At 41.8% G+C, this 19961-nt stretch overlaps 2 protein-coding genes across 4 annotated transcripts in view; both read left to right on the forward strand.

Moving 5' to 3' along the window:
• LOC133210854 (T-cell receptor-associated transmembrane adapter 1) overlaps positions 1 to 224 on the forward strand; it is a 141286-nt gene extending 141062 nt beyond the window's left edge. Inside the window, exon 6 of the mRNA XM_061350607.1 lies at positions 213 to 224. The gene's annotated coding sequence lies outside the window, so the exon portion shown is untranslated. The remainder of the gene's footprint in view (positions 1 to 212) is intronic.
• CUNH3orf85 (chromosome unknown C3orf85 homolog) overlaps positions 1 to 15843 on the forward strand; it is a 121939-nt gene extending 106096 nt beyond the window's left edge. The window contains exons 2-5 of one of the 3 annotated variants that reach the window (XM_061350605.1): positions 4712 to 4761; positions 12896 to 13032; positions 13238 to 13382; positions 15103 to 15843. In XM_061350605.1, coding sequence (XP_061206589.1) covers positions 4713 to 4761; positions 12896 to 13032; positions 13238 to 13357 — 306 coding nt within the window. In that variant the 5' untranslated portion in view covers position 4712 and the 3' untranslated portion in view covers positions 13358 to 13382; positions 15103 to 15843. Of the gene's footprint in view, positions 1 to 4655; positions 4762 to 12883; positions 13033 to 13237; positions 13383 to 15102 lie in introns of those variants that run through there. The other 2 variants (XM_061350603.1, XM_061350606.1) reach the window with 2 other exon arrangements.
• Positions 15844 to 19961: the final 4118 nt, after the last annotated feature.

Genomic DNA, 19961 nt, shown 5'->3' on the forward strand with positions numbered 1-19961 from the left:
TTTACCTTGGAAAAGTAGGGAATAATGAATAATGAAATCCTATAAGGAGGAAAAGCTTGTAAAGGTAGGGTAATCCACACAGTTCATTTAACTTTCTTATGGCCTTGGTGACTTCAGAGAGGCATCGTCCCCTGCACTGCTTGTGGTGGCTGGAACTAGAGTTCCCTTAGGACACGAGAGGATACATACCCTCAGTGCCAGGCTGATGGCAGGTGTCTTCCAAGACTTGACTATGTGGAAGCAGAATGTAGAATACAGTAGCTGGAATCAGAGACTGACCAAAACCACTGAACCTCCTCCAGTACTTTCCCCAAACTCCTGCCAACTCCTGTCTTTTCTACTGAATTGCAGCGAGAATTTAGCCTTCTTACCCTTGCAAAAAACAGCATGCAGAGTTACATAGCCAGGTTCTCCCTATAAGACAAAAGTAATGGAAGAAATTTTGCCAAAACAATTGTCATTTGCAGGGTTCAGCACAGCACCTGGTTCAGGTATGGTTTACAACTGGTTACAAACCTAAGGGATTGAGAATCTATCAAGAAACATTAAACACTAAGCTGCTGCCTCTGACTTCAAGTCCTTAACCACAATGTGACAGTTGTGCACAAGGTATGCTGGCATACCTCTGCTGCTGGCCACAATCAGGCAAGTGATGCCAGGCTTCCAGTTTAACCCAGTAAGACAGGTCTTAATGCTGTACTCCCAAGGTATAGCTGCTGGAAGAGGTCTGCTTCACTTCAGTGTCTCAAGTCTGCCTTTGCACTATCTGCTTGCTCAGTCTAACTCGACTAAATCAAGCAGAAAATGCCAAACAAGTCACGGTAAAAGAAACCTGTGGGCTCTTTACGCTGCTTATACACATCCTGGTTTGAGTCCTTAGAGTAGATTATTCTCCAGATACAACATTTTATGCATGCTTTCTTTGTTTTGAGAGAGGTTTTTTATATCCTGCTTATTTTATGTTCCTTTAAATATTACCTTACACTTGTCTCATCTCTGTTCCAAAAAGATACCACAGCAAAACAGGCATTTTCAGATACTTGAAGTTCAACACTGGTGTGGGTACATCCACTTAAGTCAAAGATGTCTTAGAGATGAACAAACAGAACTGGTAAATATTAGACAAGCTGAAACAAATGAGGAACTGGATAGTAAATACACCAGAAAAATGTGACATTTTTCAACACTTTACAAAGTCTGAAAGATTAACATTATACTTAGATGGCAAAATTGGATCAAATGAATTAAGATTCCTGCTGGGAGACACACGTGTAAGTTAGAAGCAGGTCCCAAGGAAGAAAAAAAAAGTGGATCTTCCAGCTGAAAATGTTCAACTTTATCTTACTTTTTGTTCCCTAACCCAGACAATGTATATGATTTCCTACCTGTTTGCTCCTTCCCAATAACTTTATGTTAGCTGACTTCAATGAACTTGAAGCAATGAATGATCTTAAGGATATTCAGCTCCCCAATCTCTCTTATGTATTACAAATTAGCTATTTTATTACTTCACTAGTGGAAAATGCATTGAAAAAACATGCAAGTAGACAAAGCCCTCACTGCCTAGCAAGTCATCATCATCTTCCCTAGAATGTTTTTAAGGTGAGCCCAACCTCTTCTTTTTCCTCTTCTTCCTAAAACTTTCAGCTATAATCAGCTACAATCAGCTACACTTTTGGGTTTATACCCTTTTTTCCTGAAAGAAAATAAAAGTAAAAATGATGCTAGTAGGGGAAGAACATTGATTTTCCCCCAAAATGGTGATTTACTGCCTAAGATTATGAAATGTAAATGAGAGAATGCTCTGATTTTCCCTAAACATAGACTTCGCTGCTTGAAGCCTACCTCACACCTTATTGAAAGGCTGGTACCGCTGAATATTGAACATCCCTTCATATGATTCTACTCTCATTTGTTTGTAACTCAGTCAAACTTCTATATTTTGGTCTCAATTTTTTAAAGTATTTAAAATAAATAATAAATCTATCAGGTGTCTGCCCCAGGCTGCAATTTTTTGGAAGCATTTCAGCCAATATCTCAGCTACTTCAGCAAATGAGACAACGATGGGGGGGGGGGGGAGGGAGTTTAACTTGCACTGAATATCCTGATGACAACTCCTCCGAACAAGTTTTCTGTGCTTTAAAGTAGGGAATAGAAATTTGACAAGAGAGGGAGGGCATCATGTGAAAATGATACGATGATTCATTCCTCCATATGAAAATTTGAGCCATTGGGCCAAGTTATAAATCATCCAAAAATTGCAGCCTGCATAACTGTTAGTGATTAACAGCTAAAATTCTACATTCAGCAAACACATTCATGCTTTTCATGAGTTTTTAGTGACATCCAGATTGCCTATATAATGCCCTCAAAGAACAGCTAAGAACACATCTGTCTCCTAAAAGATTCTGTATGTGAGCCAATTGGACATTTGCAAGCCCTGGACTAAATATACATTACAGGGCTTCAGGAAAAACACAGGCTATTCTGAGCAGAGGTGAGGCCAGGCAATAGCAGGACTGGGGTAGGAGGCAAGGTGGCAGCTGTACACCCATGTGGGTATGAGAAGCAGGACACATGAGAAGAGGAAAGGAAAAGCACACTGAGAAGCCACTCTCCTTAAAAGAGATTCATAAATTGTTCAGTCTAAAGAAGCTGGGTTTTATGGGCATGGCATTATTTCATGTTAAACTGCAGAGCATGCAACAAGAGGGAAGACAAATCTTGTGAGAAGGGGGCAGAGGTAGACAAGGAAGAGAAGTGGCCAGGAGCAAGACCAAAATCAGACAGGGAAAGGAGGGTGGCAAGAAAGGAGATGAAACAAAGAAAAGCAGTACAAGTCTTTGGGTATTATATATCTCTACATCCAAAGGACATGCTGTCTGCAGTTTAGTTGTTTTATAGATCTTGTATCATTGCCTAATCCAGCTGATCACTATCCCACTCTACAGCAGAGCAACCCTTGCATCCTTCTGAACTCAGAGCCTAGGTCTTGGGTTTCTGTTGCCAGTCCAGCATGACTCCCTGTGATCTCATTCCAGGTAGCAGTGAGTTCTTACTGCTGCTATAATCTCTTTTGGTCTAGGCCAAATCACCAGCGCTTTTCTCTACAATCAGACTGCACAGTGAAGAAGAGGTAACTGCAATAAATATAAAATGACACCTATTTTTCCATGCATTACACTAGGAACTGAGAGGAAAAACCTCTGCTATGGAAACTGCAATAGAAAGGCAGGTCCGTGTCAGAGAGAAGCACAGAAGAGGCTGGAGAGGATGGCCCAGAAAATTCTGAGAGATTAAAGGATAACTTGTATGCTTTCCTGGAACTTACTTCTGGGCATCCTTAGCTCTTGAGAGCTTGTCTACCACAGCCACCTATGTCAGCCATTGGCAAACACCCCAGACCTTACACTGTTAATGCACAGAAAATGCCAACATCTAACATCTAGTTTGGTAGCGCAGAGATGGGCAAAGCTGACCCTAAGTTTGGGTAATTAATATTCCTTGTGAACGTGGCACCAGAGAGCAGAGCGCCTGCCTCCATCCATAATTTGCTAGGTGGCCTTGATTACTTCTTTATTTTAGAGCAAGACTCAATACTGAAGCTGTGAAACAACCTACTGCGAGGTTAAGGATTCGCTCTCAGACCTGCTGTTCGATGCTGTCCCCTCTTGCCCACCAGTGTGCAGCGACAAAAGCCGCGAGGCTCTGTAACTGCGTAACTAAACACTCTTTTACCTCCCAACAGACCTTTGCTCCAGCCACTGTGGATGGTTCTCACTGCGAATGCAAGAATGAAGTACTACTGCCTGTCAGCATGGAGCCTGGTCCCTGACCTCTAACGTCAGCAAGGTCTAATTCCGTGACGTAAGGACTGCTGAGTACACACGCGCCTGTGCTGGTGAGTGAACTGCAGATCAGCTCACCCCAATCAACTCACCAATAGAGCTTAGCTTTTCCACGACCCGTTTTCATTGGTGTGGGTGAGCTTATCAAGATAAACTGGTCTGCAGCAAGACAACCAGTACTGACAGTGAGCTGTGTATGAAAAGACAGCATCTAACTGGAGAGATGGCAAAGGTAAGACAGCATAAACTTGTGATGTCCCATGCTACAATGGCCAGACACCAATGAGAGACCCTGTGACCAGTGCCTACTTCAGGGCAGAAACCCAATACCTCCTGACCTCTGTGCCCTAGTACTTAGTTAGTTTTGTCATAGGTTTATTTTTGTCAATACAAGCACTATACAGCTAAAATATACCATACACTTAGGCACAGCTCTCAGAGCAGGGGGATTTGAATACCATTTCCCACCATTCACATATTCAAGTCAGACCATAAACCACTCATGCCCATTAGCACAACGAGGGAAAAACCATCCTGGGAAATGCAGGAGACTGACTCACAGACACTTGCCTGTTCAGTGTGCACAGAACAAGCCCACTGTGCTATAAAGTTTATGGAGAAGTTAATCCATCCGCACAATAATACGGCATTATGGCTCATCTGAGGCTCAGCTTGCAGAGTCCAAAGTGTACAAACAGAGAGGCATATAGGACAAATCTGAACTAAGCGCTGTACCCTGCCCTCTGCCTGCACCAACGATTTACAAGTACCTGGTAAATGATTTATAGACCTGAAAATAACAAAGTATAAAACCCTATGACTGCCTCTGTCTGACAAAGGAGAGACTTGCTGGGTAACTTGCCATGTCTCTGAAAATGTCTCAAATTTTGGTGTCTGCTCTGCTGCTTACAGGTAAGTGCCTGGCATCCTGTCTCACGTCATTCCCTTCTGGCTTGTTAAATAGTCAGCGGGCAAAAAAAGCCTCTGTAACCACCAGAACAGCACTGATGGGAGAGAATTAACTGGAAATCACTGCAGCAGGGACATACGGGAGAGTGGGCGAGCACAAGACTGCATAGCAAGTTCTGTGAAACACAGTCTTGATCCTGCTCCTTCTGACTGCTTTTGAACTGTTACTGCTCAGACTCTCAGGTATGAGGGGCAAGGATGCATTTCGGTCTGAAAGGGATGCTTACAGAATGACTTGCTGAACTGTTTAAATTGTAGAAAGAGTTGAAGGCTGTTTTTCTGGAATCTTCCCTGAACATTATTCTGATCTCCACATTTATTGTAGCAAGAAACAGTTTCACATGCACTTATAAGGATCTAAATGATCTATTTCATAAGTGATTTTCAGGACATCTGATTTGACTTGCTTAAGGAGACAGAGTCCTTCAGAGCTCTCAGTCTGCCTGATCAGTGAACCTTCACAACACCCTGTAACCAGGGCACCTAAAATCTAGATCCACCCTGTAAAAACTGGACCAGAATGTAAATGAGTATGATGGGGCTGCAGCATCAGAAAGGCTGAAAGGATGCTCTTCCCAAAGCAGCACAAACTGATGTGATCAGTGATGCACATGTTGTGAGATAAATTTGTTCCTCACTGAATTATAACAAACTAGGTAGGCAGGAAAATACTGTTGACTTCTCAGGTGGCTGCTTGCATCATGAAAAGATGCTCCAGCCACCTGCGTGCATTAAGAGCATTTCTTTGATCTGAGCAGTCCAGCACACATGCAGTAAATGCACCATGAGAAGAGCTAAGGCAAAATGAGGTAAACAGAATTAACCAATGCTTAATCATAAGTAAGTGGTTTTGTGAACTGGGACCACACTCAGGTGTACTCTCTCTAAGGGGCTAGATTCTCTTCCTTGCCATATGATCCTAAGTTTTGGCTGCAGGGAGGCTTTGCAGGGAGGGGAGGAGATGGAAAGGGCCTTTCTCTCTCCTGCAAGTTAGAGCTCACCTAGAAACCTTCCTTTCTCCTTATTTGCACTTCCTAATCTGCTGTGCACCTGAGCTTGGACTATTCCTAGGCACTTTTCTGTCTTCCTGAACCTCACCTCCTTCCCATTGTAGACCATCATGACACAAGCCGTGTCACCTGATGCCAAGCTGGGATCACAACAGCCTGCTGCCCCTCTTTTTGGAAGACTTAAACTTTGATTTTTATCTCCCTTATCTCTCTGTCTTTCCTAACAGCCTCGTTTGCCCTCTTTCCCAGGTTCCTGTTTTCAAAGGGCAGGAAGAACTATTTATTACTGATTTTTAATGAGTCTTAAAAGTTTAACTGATCACAAACAGCTCAGTTTTCCATTAACTGTCAATCCTTTCAGCAGTGATCAAGGTGGTGGTGAATTAAAATAGAGGCCATATGATTCATTAGTGAGAGCCTGATTCTTCATCAGAACCTCAACTCAGCTGCTGTAAATCACTCCCTACAATAAACAACTTTTCTAGGAATGGGCTTTCTGGACTGCAGCAGAGTGCAGCAGCAAGGGATGGGTACAAGAGCATGGTGTCCTGGCATTGGAATCATTACTGAAGGCTCTCAGATGACTAATCTGTTAATACATTCATACAAGGTTAAACTTATGGCCACGTTTGGATTTAGAAAGGAAATTTTGCCAGGTTCCAATGGACCAATGCTTTCTCCAATATTTTCTTTCAGGGAAAGTAGTTCCTTCTCTAGGATTATCCAGGATTTCTGGCAATCGCCTTTCCATTTACCCATAGCTGACAGCTTTCCTGACCCCTCGCATACATCAGCAATGCATGCAATACCTAATCCTGCATTTAGTGTCTGTAAATTGCCTGCTTTTGCTGATGGGGGAACCAGGCTGATGCTGTTAGCTCTAACAACTGCTAATGACTGAGCTCTCATCTCTTGAACCAGAGAGCTCTTATGTCCTGTGCTGTAGAATTAGGAGTTGTCAAAGAATAGAGAATACTGTACTTCAAGGCTTTAAACAGAAGAGACCAAAACTTCAGGGGCTGGGTGATATGAGCAATGTTGCAGAACTTAACAATCAGTGATGGAGAATTTTGCCATCAACAGATACTAGCAAATCTAACTGACTTAAGGCCTGTTACCATCCGAAACTTCAGAATACACAGCCAATGTGCACAGGCACAGTTCTTTTTCACCATTTGGAAAAACAATATAGAGGTGTTTGACTTCAATGTAATTGTACTTTTCAACTGGAAAAAGGTGATATGTGGCCCAAAGGTGGCCTGCAGAATCTAAAAGCATGTACCTGCTGCAATCCACCTATGTATGCAAAGTGCTGGTAGATAACCACATCCTGATGGGGGCATATAAGGATGCTGGGGAGGGACTCTTCATTAGGGACTGCAGTGACAGGACAAGGGGTAATGCGTTCAAACTTAGACAGGGGAAGTTTAGATTAGATATAAGGAGCAAATTCTTTCCTGTCAGGGTGGTGAAGCACTGGAATGGGTTGCCCAAGGAGGCTGTGAATGCTCCATCCCTGGCAGTGTTCAAGGCTAGGTTGGACGAGGCCTTGGGTAATATGGTTTAGAGCGAGGTGTCCCTGCCCATGACAGGGGGGTTGGAACTTGATCTTAAGGTCCTTTCCAACCCTAACTATTCTATGATTCTATGATTTCCATGGAGTGCCACATCACATGGAGAAATACACTGGTGAAAACCAGATGCTTCCACACTATTCTTTCAGTGCTTGCACTGTTGCACTGTGCTATTCTGAATCCTTAGCCTGAGTCCTTGGGTCTAACTTTGTGAATCTTTCCTGGGCTTGGAATGTTAGACAGATGAAGTACTGTGGAGCACGGATCCATGGGGGTGTTGTGGGGGTGTCCCTGATGGCTCATTTCTAACCTTAAGAAGCACATCTGAGCTGCAGCGTTTGATTTGCTTTGTCAAAGTTCCCAACACGTCAGCACCAGCCACCTCAGCAAGGTTAGTGTCCAAGGTTGAAGTTTAGCTCTGTCCAAGTTTAGCCTCTGTCCAAGCTGTGTCCTAAAGTGCTGATAAGACTGGCATCCTTATCCCTGTGTGCTGACATTTTGACCAGTCAATCAGCAAAGTCGATAATAAGAGTTATTAGACTAAAAGGAAAGGAGTCAGAGCAATTGCCAACTTTTGACATTTAAATTCCATTGAAATGAATAACTTTAGGTTTTCAGTTTGTCAGAAACTTGTAATAGTCTTCAGAAACTAGGGAGAGAAAAAAATAGGTCCAGTTTATGTGACAATGAGCACAGAATGACTGAAGTGCTGCTAAGTAATTGTCAATTTATTTGTAAATATCACAGCAAATCAGAGCTAAACCACTTTTCCAGGGATAAACTTTGCTCCCAGGCCTTGGGATTGCTCCTTACCACTTATCCAATACTCCTGATCTGGATAAAACAAGCTCCCTGGGGAAGGGGTGGGGGGGGAAGCATATCCTGTACCATAGCAAGTTTGAAGTCTTGTTTTCTTATCATTTAACTCTAGTATTGGACATGCAAACGGTGGCTTGCATGCAGACTGCTAAGCACAAAATAGCTTATACTGCTTAGCTTTTAAAAGAGAAAAAACATATCAATTAAAAAGTATCAAAATTTAATCCCATTCTCACCTTTTTGACTGTGTTACGAAGTGGATCATTCAGGTGACAGAAAAAGATGTCTTCCTGGGAAGATTTTAAGGTGCACACAGCAACCATCTTGCTTTCTAGAAACCTATCATTTTCAGATAGGGTTAAGCTTCCATTTGAGTATGTATGAAGAGATTTTAATGCAGATAGTTCAAGATCTACGCAGGTTCATATTATTACCTTGACATTCCAAGCTATTTGATAGGTCTTTTTCATAGTCAGGTTGCTGGTTCTTTTTTAGTAGTCATTGCTGGGATTAAGCACACATTTGCTATTCTGACAAAGATGACAAGGTTCTGTCACCATACCCCCTCTTGAGACTCTCTCAAGCTTAGTCTTACACCAGTTCACACTAAGCTAAAATGAGATACTCAGAAGGCACCATAACAGTAATGATTACTAATAGTTTTCCCCATGGAAAATCTATTTAGGTGTACATGATAGACAAAACTACCTGCTGAAGGCACTGATTACACAAACTAAGCATCTGTTTGCTATAAACAGCCAATTGTTTTCTCTAATTTGTTTTTCATACAAGAACACTGAGTGAATCTTCAGGAGACGATGAGAAGAAACACAAACTGGTAACAGCTGATACAGCCCCTGCAATAGTTCCACCCCTGCACACATTTGTCCTATTTTTCCTTTGGGCCATTAATCCCTAAATGTGTTTTTCAAACAGCATATTTATCTAAGATAAAAGAGAGAAAACCGTACTGAGTAAAACCATTATTGTACGATATGTCTGCCTGCTCTTCTCAGTGAGTTAACTTTGCTTCAGCTCTGTTTTCAGCTCTTTATTCACTGTGAGCCATTTCATCACCATTACCCACCTGCTACTAACTCCCTCTAGTCTCACACCCAGGTGCTTAAACTCCCTTCTTTCTCCTGGTTTCTGTGCTACTCTCCTGCAAGACGGAGAGCTGCAGCCCTTCAGGCATAGTCTGAGGCACCTGCCTGAACAACACACTCTTCCACAGTCTTTTCCCCAAGCTGTTCAAAAGGCAGGAAAAAAATTACTCCTGGTCTGATAAACTGAAACAAGACGTAGGTTGTTTGCTGAAGACTATGCACTTAGAGGGGCTGCTCAGGGGCTATTCAGATAGATCAGCTCTGATGCTTCCCGAGTCTGGTGAGTCCAAAGGAGGGCTATGAAAATGATCAGGGGCTGGAAGACCTCTTCTATGAAGACAGGCTGAAAGAATCGGGCTTGTTCAGCCTGGAGAAGGGGAGAAGGGCCTTATAGAAACCTTCCAGTAACTAAATGGGACCTACAAGAAAGCTGGAAAGGAACATTTTGCAAAGGTATGTAGTGAAAGGAAAAGGGAGAATGGATTTAAGCTGAAAGAGGGTAGATTTAGATGAGCTATTAGGCAAAAATGCTTCACTACGAGGGTGGTAAGACACTGGAACAGGTTGTCCAGGGGAGTTGTGGCTGCCCCATCACTGGAAGTGTTCAAGACCAGGTTGGATGGGGCTTTGAGCAACCTGGTCTTGTGGAAGATGTCCCTTCCCATGGCAGGGGGTTGGAACAGGATGATCTTTAAGGTCCCTTTCAACCCAAAACATTCTATGATTCCATACATTAGAGCTTTAAGACCTGACTTTCTTTGAACTCTGCCAGAGCACAAGCAAGTTCACAACCCTGCTTGCCTATTTAGTCCCAGTGGAAGGCCAACAGGACTATTTCTGGTTTCAGTAGAAATGGTCTCACTAGAGTTCTTCTGGAGGTGAATGAAGTTGGCTCTATTCAGAGATGTATAATGATCATTACAGTAAGACGAAGAGAGAATGAGCTAAGCCTGAAGGACTAGCTTGAATATAAAGGCTCTTACCTGACGTTATATGATACTTACGCATCTTTGGAGCACCCCAGGAGCTAGGGAGAAGCCCTGCAGAGATGGCTCCTTGGTGCTGAAGGTGAGAGGAGGAAGCATTTGTGATAGCAGCCAGAAAAGAACAAGAACTGAGTGTCAACAATGACAGAAGAAGCAAAGAGCAGACCTGACACCCCCACCTCCCTTGGAGCATGAAAGTCTTCTTTAGTCGAAGTGAATACGTATGGTTAAGGATGGCATTTGCCATTAGATGCCATTTGCACAAGTGCAGTCAGAGCAGGCTGGATGTTAAAAATGGAAAGTTAATACATTCAAGACAGAATGCTATGCATCTCAGTAGCCAAGACAACACCTCACTGTCCCACCAGCAGAACAAGCTCAGTTTCTGAAGATGCTGGCAGCAGGAAGAGAAAACACAAAAAGCAGAACCATTTAACGTTGTTATTTTCTAGCTCACCATGAAGCTGGGAAGTGAGAGCACATACTGGTGATAGAATTTAATGTTTAATGGCCCTTAGTAACTCTATATACATTTAAACAAAAGTAAAGCCTATTACTGAGCCAATTTCTGGTCCCAGTTCAGATATCTCAGTCCAGAAATGCAATCATGAGCTTAGAAAATATTTAATACCCAAAAAGCCCTCTCCATATTCACTAAGAAGAAGTTAACAGCTCATAGATTTTTCTACTGAATAACAATAAATTGACAGAGAAATAATGAAGTTTGGCATGAGCTTAGTTTTATCCCGCGCAGCTCTCAAACAGAAGGGTAGGAGCTTAGTAGACAAATGCAAGATACACATTTTATTTCCTTCCCCGGGCCAAAATCTTACTTATTTTCTGAAGTACAGAAATAACTGTTTCTCAGTTCCCTACGGGGGAGAGCAGGTCACACAACAAGAATCTTCACACCAAATGTCTGAGCTTAGATTTTAACAGGGAGCTGTTAGCATTTTTAAAGACGGTGTTCCTTGTAAACTCCCTACCCCTAAATTTTTGCCTCTGGTTTCTGATAATAGTAATTTGGGATCTGCAGTAGGAAGGAACTACTAGGAGTGTCGTTGCTTGCTAAGTAAATTTTCCAATGCACATTTTCATGCCTTTTTTAAGATTGACAATGACAACCACATTCACTGATTTATTTTGTCCATTACTCTACAATCGAGCATTTTCTCACTTTCTTTTCAAGCATTTTTTGGCTTTGAAAAGGAACAAAGGGAAAAGGAGCAGCAAATATCTGCTGCCTACATGCATTCGGTGTACATTTTTGTCTTTTTAAAAGCTAAGAGCAACCATACTGTGGATGATCAGGAAAGCTATCAATAATAGCGGGTGAACTGGATTCAACTGAGCATTGTACATGAAAGCAAACATTTGACATCCTGAGTTAGAGTTTTCCCCCTTGAGATTCAGGAATGAGGACACTGGAGAGCTGGCAGTGAGGCAATAGCTTGCCCTGCTGAGCTGCTATTATAAGGTACAATAGATAAGGGTTCAAGTTCTTGGCCCCTCAGTACCAAGTGTGTGCAGGTCACACTCAGGTGTCCATTTAAACCCACTTAAACTGGAGTACAGCTGTTTACAGACACTGGTCTCATCTTGGCTTATATATCCAAGTTTCAACTTAAAACAGTGGCTTATTAAAAAAGTAGCCTTTTCCCGTAGCAGAACCTTTCATATGAAGTTAGTGAGGAATTCAGCCATTTTTCTTGAGCAGAATGACTATTTCAAGATCACCTACAAGAAGTACTTCTGCATCTGGGGTGAACTCGAAAGCTGCCTAAAGCAGTGCAATAGCAAGATTAGAAACGCAGTGTCTTTTATTCAGAGTAATTTCTACACATGCAATTTCTCTCCTGCTACTAATGAGAATAATGACTACATCTAAACGAGGGGCTTTAGAAAGCACAGTTAAATTTATGGGTAGGCTTAAGGTTTTAAAGACCCCAATCTTTAGGCTTCTCAGCACACTTGAGACTAGTGAAATCCAGTCTAAGTTTCTTTTCAGTCACAACACAAAATAAATTAGCTCCTTCATTTGCTTGTAACTTTATTTACTCTGGATTCAACAGCAAAATAGTGATTTATAGCAGCCAGCTTATTAACTTCAGGTTTAAGATTAAAAAAGTGTGCTAAAGATCTAATGTAGAAACATTTTGGTTATAAATCACAGAATCATAGAATAGTCAGGGTTGGAAAGGACCTTAAGATCATCCAGTTCCAACCCCCCTGCCATGGGCAGTGATACCTCACACTAAACCATCTCACCCAAGGCCTTGTCCAACCTGGCCTTGAACACTGCCAGGGATGGGGCATTCACAACCTCCCTGGGCAACCCATTCCAGTGCCTCACCACCCTCACAGGAAAGAATTTCCTCCTTATATCCAAACTAAACTTCCCCTGTTTAAGTTTTAACCCATTACCTCTTGACCTGTCACTACAGTCCCTAATGAAGAGTCCCTCCCCAGCATCCCTATAGGCCCCCTTCAGATACAGATCCCGCTCTTTGGGTGTGTTTTTTGAAGTGAACACTCTAAAACATTTTCCTGATACTACAAATGTTCCTCAGCTTCCTTTTCAGGTGTCCTTGGAGCACCTTTTCTGACAGAAGAATCAGCAAATCAGTTTATGCGACTTAAACGACAGATACTGTTTTCTCAGAACTACTGGGACCCAAGCAGCAGCCAGGATGCATGGGGATATGCTGTAGCTGAACAGGTATTTGCTTCCATCTTGCAGCACCTTTCGGGGTAAAAAAAAACCCCAAACCCACACAATTACAGGTCTGGGATTAACACTGAACAGTAACCCCTTGGGTAAAGGGAGGGAATCTGATTTATCAATGCAGGTAAGACTGCTGTCACCAACTGCATTTTGCAGTATCAAAGCTCATAATACTGTTTTCTATTTTGATCTACTTCAGGTTAGTAAATCATGGAGAGCTTTAAGCGACACAGCACAATACTACATGGGCTTGGTTCCTTTTGCCTTTGATCCTTCAACTGCTAAGTACGATGGGATTTCTCAACAGAGCATTTCATAAACTCAGAACGCGTTCGTTTACCTAAGTAAGTAAAATTGACCAATATAACAGTGCTTTGGGACAATAGGGTCCTAGTGGCATAACTCTGCACATGAACATACCCGATTGTAAGAGATGTCTTGAAAAAGTAAAGAAGATTTGTTTTTCCTGTCCAAGTTTTATAGTTATTTGAAATGTGGCAAGTTGTTTTTTAAGTTTGCTTTGGAAGAATTCATTAAAAGCTTAAAGAGTATATATCCTTTTAAAACAATCTACAGAAGCTAAACTGCAGGTATATATTCTACATAGTTGAGTTTAAAAGCAGACACAAAGCAATTCCTAAGAGAGAAAAGAGAAAACCTTCACCTGTTTCAGTAACAACACTGTATTCAGTCCGGAATAAGACCTCAGAACAAAACAGAGAATGAGGCACAGCAGTTGGAGAAACCTGTATTTATAGATGAGCACACACGTACATGAAATGAAGTCTCAATTTCTCTATGACAATTTAAGACTGTGCAAAAATGTACACATTTTTTGGGACATACTGTTGTCAAATTTAGGGAACAACTACTAACTGATTCAGTTTGACAAGCACAGAACACACACATTATTCCTGCAAAACACTTTTCATCCCAAGATACTGCAGTCCTTTGAAATGGACGGGAGTGGGTAGAACTAAACTCATACAACTTCAAGTTTCAGTACTTAAAATAGTTACCAAGACACAGCAATCTGATCAGCCTAATTGTAACGACCAATAGGAAAATGGGTAAGCTTCTTCTTATAATGTGCTTTGAATTTTATTGACTTAAAATTAGCTTTCCTTTTGGAAACGAGTTTCATTTTGAAACGTGACTTTTGAAAAGCACTTTTTTACGAGATAAGAATTTGATCTGGAGAGTCGCAGATTGAGCTCTCTAGGACTGTTCCACCTGAATGGTGATGCCAGTTTCACTCACTGAGCAGAAGCAAAGTGGAAGAGAATAGCTGAAAGTCATGATTTCCCTGCCCTGTAGCCAAGTCTTCAGCTGGTGTCTTTGTATGACTGGAAGGAAGCACCATTTCTAATACTGATATGGGCAGCAGCTTTCTTGATTAGCAGCAGTTGCTTCTGCCTTATGATGAATGTGAAGTTACCTGAAGACTCTTCATCCTGTTTTCCAGACAAATCCCACCCTATCTTTTCCATCAGAAAAACTATTCAGACAGAAAATGCCTAACTGCTTCTAATTATTAGTTGTTCTGTATACGTCTGAAGGCTGCGATCCTGACCACTGTTAGGCATATTGCAAGATGAGCTCTCCCTTCAGAATGATAATGCCTGTGATGGGTATACGACAGGACTAAAGCCAGTTTACAGGAACACAATTACAGGCACTGCCACTGAAGCATGTTTATGGCTTCAGAGCCAGGCTGGTTAACTCTCAGACTGAAGTATGTTTCCCAATGCTAGTGCGACAGAAATGAAGGTCCGAGTTACACCTTGATGAAGGTGTATAGCAGAAAAGACATGAAGCTTGAGGTTGTTACAAAAAACATTATAGATACAGTAAAATACTTGTTTCCAACCTAATGGTTCAGGATTAGTGACGTTTCTGAGATGGCCAAGCAAACCTACATAGCAAGTACAGCGATCTGGTTCAGGGGCTGCACTTTCAGAAGAAAGCATCTACAAAAGTGTGCAAATCTGAAGGATAGAGCTGCTGAGAGTATCCTTACATTTGCAAAATTTTTCTAAAAGTAAGTTATTCCATCTTTTCCAGTGACAACATTAGATCTTACACGGATATGCCACAGCAGTCTGGGACTCACCTCCAGCAACAGACAAGGATGAGCTATTAAATCCTGCATGTCTTCTGTCTGACCATGTTAGGAATGGCGTGTTATGTATTTGCTGTTATTGCTATTATGCATTTGGTAAGATGACTTTCTCTCATCCCACTGTCTAAAACCAAAATGAACATGCTAATCCTCTCAATACTGCGTATTTTATATTCATAAGTAGAAGTGAGATGTCAGTCATGGTAAATTGAATAAGAAGCTGAAGACAAGGCAACCATTAACTTTCAGCAGATTATGTTTAAAAACCCCTGTGTTTTCAGGTAAAACATTTTTTGACTAAACAATTGTTTTCAAATGTTCATTCCTGCTTCTGTGACTGAAAACCTCATTTTTATCTCTCAGTATTTCAGCAACATCTTTGAGAGGCAATTAAGTAATGGAAATCAGTCACTTCAGGGGGGTAAATGAAGTAGAGCACATTTGCTTCAGGTTTGGCTAGGAAGAAGAGTATACTTCTGTACTTAAGGGCATTTCCATTTCTTTCAAGTACTGGGGGCAAACTGGCAGGTATTATAGTATATATCTGTATCACACCTATGCTTTGTTTTCTGTATTTAAACTTCTGTACTTGGTCTCAAATGCCAAAACCAGCTGAAGCCACATCTACAACTATGAGTTGTTTTTCTTACTTTGTGGAAAGTAGGAGCTGGTGGACACACTTACTCACTAATAAAAGTGTTTATGTTAAAATGTTCCTTATGCCAAGTTTTCCCATTCCTATCCATTAGTTTGCCTTATTTCACCACACCTTTGAATAAACAGTTGGGCACCCACATTTCTTTTGTATGTTATTAATACACTGCTACCAACTAAAAGCTTTTAACCCTAGTCAAAATTTCTTCATGGACAAAGAGGACCTGTTTGGGAAACCAAAACGTACAGTGACCTTAAGGACAGGGTAGCTGAAGGTAGGCAATTTTTGTTCACTTTCTATCCCCAAAGAGTAGGTTCTGTGTGTTCAGAGTTCTTTGTGAATATGAACCACAGAGTGACTAGTTCAGGTTGGAAAGGACTTCAAGATCATCAACTTCCAACCCCCCTGCCAAGGGCAGGGATGCCTCACATTAGACCACGTTACCAGGCTCCATCCAGCCTGGCCTTGAACACTGCCAGGGATGGAGCATTCACCACTTCTTCAGGCAATCTGTTCCGGTGCCTCACCACCCTCACATTAAAGAACTTCTTCCTTATACCTAACCTAAACTTCCTCTGTTTAAGTTTAAACCTATTCCCCCTTGTCCTATTGCTGTTGGACCTTCTAAAAAGAAATGCATCTTCTGGCATTTTGGCAATCTCTACCATACTCCTAGGTATGAAACTATCCTTAGGCCATTATTAATTTGCCTGCATAAGACAATGGGCCTGAAATTGCCATTATTCATTAGCTAAGATGAAAATTCATTAAACACTTGAAAGAGATAAATGAGGTGCAAGTTCAGTATTTGCCATGTCGGATTTCCCATCTTCAGTCACACTACTTAATTATGAACAGTTCATTCAAAGATAATGGGCGACAGATGATGTAGAGACTGAAAGACCTCACTAGCTGAACAGTCATGGCCTGTCCCTTTTGTCCCCCTTCACTGTGTTGCTAGACCTTGGATAGGTGAGTGCTCCGGATCCTAAACCTCATATTATTTGCATCAGTAACAGTGCAGGCATAACAGAGTTACCAAAACACTTCAATTTATAGCAAAAAGCAGGACTGTATTGACTTTTATTTTGAATGGATATAAAGTAAAAATAAGGGATCTGCTCCCTCCACCTGTCCCCCTGATGGTTCCAGAGATATTGCCACTCTGCAGGCAGCAATGCTCAAGCCACTTGAGCATCAGCTCCTAAAGTGCTGCTGTTTTCAGCCCTACCTCTCTAACTGATGGTGCTGCCAGGCAGGGGTCTTGGATCTGCTTGAGAATTAGCTACAGTGGTCATGCCTGCGTAAGTTAAACCGCAATGGGAGTTGGTTCAGGAGTTAATTCTCAGAAAGACAACAGGCATCCCGGGAGTATGGACGACAGAGTCCACTAATGAGGTGGAAGGTAAAATGAAGTGTGTGTTATCTACTATCAGCTGGTGAGGTAACTGCCCAACCTTTATGATCTGTTTTATGCTTGTCAGAGCCCTATAATGACAATAACCACTACCTTAAATCTATTGCCACAATGACAGGCTTGTGTATGGCTGGCTTTGTAACCAAAACATCAGACAAAGCCAGGGGATGTAATTTGACAGTTCTGTTGTACTAAGACAGGACTAATTCCTTTCAAGAAGCTGTCCTGAAAGCCAGAGCCTCAATCTGCAAAGCCGTAGCTTCAAGCTAATGTTACTAATTCAGATAATTAGTCTTGCTGAATTAAATGGGAAGAATTGTGCATGCATGAGTAGCAGTGGAAGATGAGGTGCTTATTGCATGTTATCAAAATACATGCCACTCATGACAACGAACAAATGGCTTTCACAAGGATTTGACTGTGAAACTCCTTCCTCTGCATTTATTAATAACCAGGGAAAATATTTACCCTGTGAATTTGCTTCCCTTATTTACCTTCACATACTATTTGAGCTCTTTAACACAAGTAACTTTAGACCGAGGTCCCCTGTCCAGGCCTAACAGTGATTCTGTGACCCTTCTTTACTGCCTTTTCCCACACATCTTCATGTTGTCACCTACATGTTTTATGTCCTTGCTTTTTCTACACAGCACAGATACACATGCAGTGCCTTATTGATGAAAAAGCCAAAGAACAGGGCTGAGGGTGGGAAAAGAGACCTCAGGACACAGGATCTTTGCTTCTAGCACAATGGAGAGCAGTCCCTCTATGTAGTTTCTGATACTATCACTGTTTCTGAGGGGGAAAAAAACCCAAACAAATCAAACCCTAAACGACACAAACACCTGAACTCCCTGAGGCCATAGCCAGTCCTGGGGGAAAGGGGATACAGGCAGAAAGGAAAAGCTTTGATCAGGTTTGTCTGCACACAGACAATTAACAGGACAGATGGAGGAGGATATCTGCCAGGCATTCCTGAGTTTCCAACTCTTTTCTGAGTGTTGTGAGAAGGATGTCTAAGATCAACAGAATGATGGAAATAAAGATGCCCAAGTATCTCCTGATTCAGCAGAAGTATCTCCTGATTCAGCTCAAGTATCTCCTGGTCCAGCAGAAGCACTTCCCTAAGCAAGTCACTCACAGGGTCTTCCTCCCATAGGGGCTCACCGGTTGTTGAGTCAGATCTCAGTCCTGCTGCAGCCTCTTCCTCAGACAGAGAACTTGCCTATTCCCTCACCTTCTTGGACCCCTAATTTTGCAAAGCTTAGAGGAACCAAATCACCCTTGTGATCTGCTACTTTGTCAAGCTGAATTGAAAACAACCCACAGGTTAAAAATTACTGCAGCTAGACACAGGGGATAAACACATGCCTACCCATGTAGATAGACATCACGACAATAAGATCCTTGCTTTGTTAGAGAACCAGGTGAAAAATTCAAGTGTAGTCTGATGCGACAGGAGAAGTGGAACACCCCATCTCTCCAATTAAAGATTAATACTTCATTGGCTTTCTTTTAATGAGAAGAGCAAGTCATTCCAAACAGAGCAAACAGGGGAAGCTGCAGTACCCAAATAGCCTATATATAACCCACATTACAAATGCTGAATGTGGGATAGGTACTAAGATGCACTGTTATCTATAAGCTCAGCAGAACAGGTGAGTATATAGAGATAATGAGAAAGAACCATTTCTTTTGTGAGCTGAAATGGTTTCTACTATTTGTAGAACAGTGACATTTGCTTTTCAGTGGCAGATCTACACACTACTTCATTACTGTGGTAATTCATAGGGTTGAACCTGGTGATTTTAATGCACATTATGCAATACGATTTTAATGCATGCACTTTTTGAGCTTGCATCACACTTGTTACGCACTTGCTTTGCACTTGATCTTCTGTTGTCTTAATTAAAACTAAAACAGCCAAGACAAAATATCCATCTAGTCTATACCTGCTGCTGTAACATTCCATGCCAGCAAAAGTGAGCTGTATTCAAAGCAATTTTATGTTGGCTGATAAAATATACAAACCACCCACCAGAGGCAGATGCGTGGCCATAACCGCTTCATGTAAAGTGGAAAATGAATTATTAGTGTTTCACATCATTCATAGGAAACAGTGAGATCAGAAGTTAGAATGTAAAGGTAGAAAATCATCCAAATTGAAAAGTTTACCCAGGAAAAGAAATAAGCATTCATTGTATGTGATTATATCTGTTCCCCCTGAGCCTGGACCGAAGTCACATCCTACCCCAGCACCAGGCAGGCTCAGTGCTGTGTCTGGCTGTCTTAGAGATTAAAAGGATATTCACTGAACCACGTAATGTGAATTTAACTATCACCTCCCTAGGGGAGCAAGCCTTCCCTATACCAGTATCAGTCCATGCAGGGGTAGGGGAGGAAGAAGCAGCAGGCTGGTGCACTTCAGCCTTCCAGGATCAACCCATGAAAGCTTCTTTCCCTACAAGGTGTTACAAGATAGTCAGCTTGAAGAGATGCTTCTTATTCAGCTACTTACTCCCGGTCATACAATCACTGCTAAGGTGATTTCATGCCAGTCACTGCCTCCTTGGCAGGACTGAATAGGCAACTGATATCCTGTCTGAATAATTCAGCTCTGTCCTGGCTGTGATTGAAAGCTGCTGCACAGCAGGAAGCTAGCTCAGGAAAGGCTTAAAAACATCCTCACAATTGCTGTCAATATTATTACCATAAATGCAAGGCCTGAT

The sequence above is a fragment of the Neopsephotus bourkii genome, unplaced genomic scaffold (genome assembly GCF_033783945.1).
Source record: "Neopsephotus bourkii isolate Nb327-2 ecotype Australia unplaced genomic scaffold, CSIRO-AGI_Nbou_v1 NB_532, whole genome shotgun sequence".
NCBI lineage: Eukaryota > Metazoa > Chordata > Aves > Psittaciformes > Psittacidae > Neopsephotus > Neopsephotus bourkii.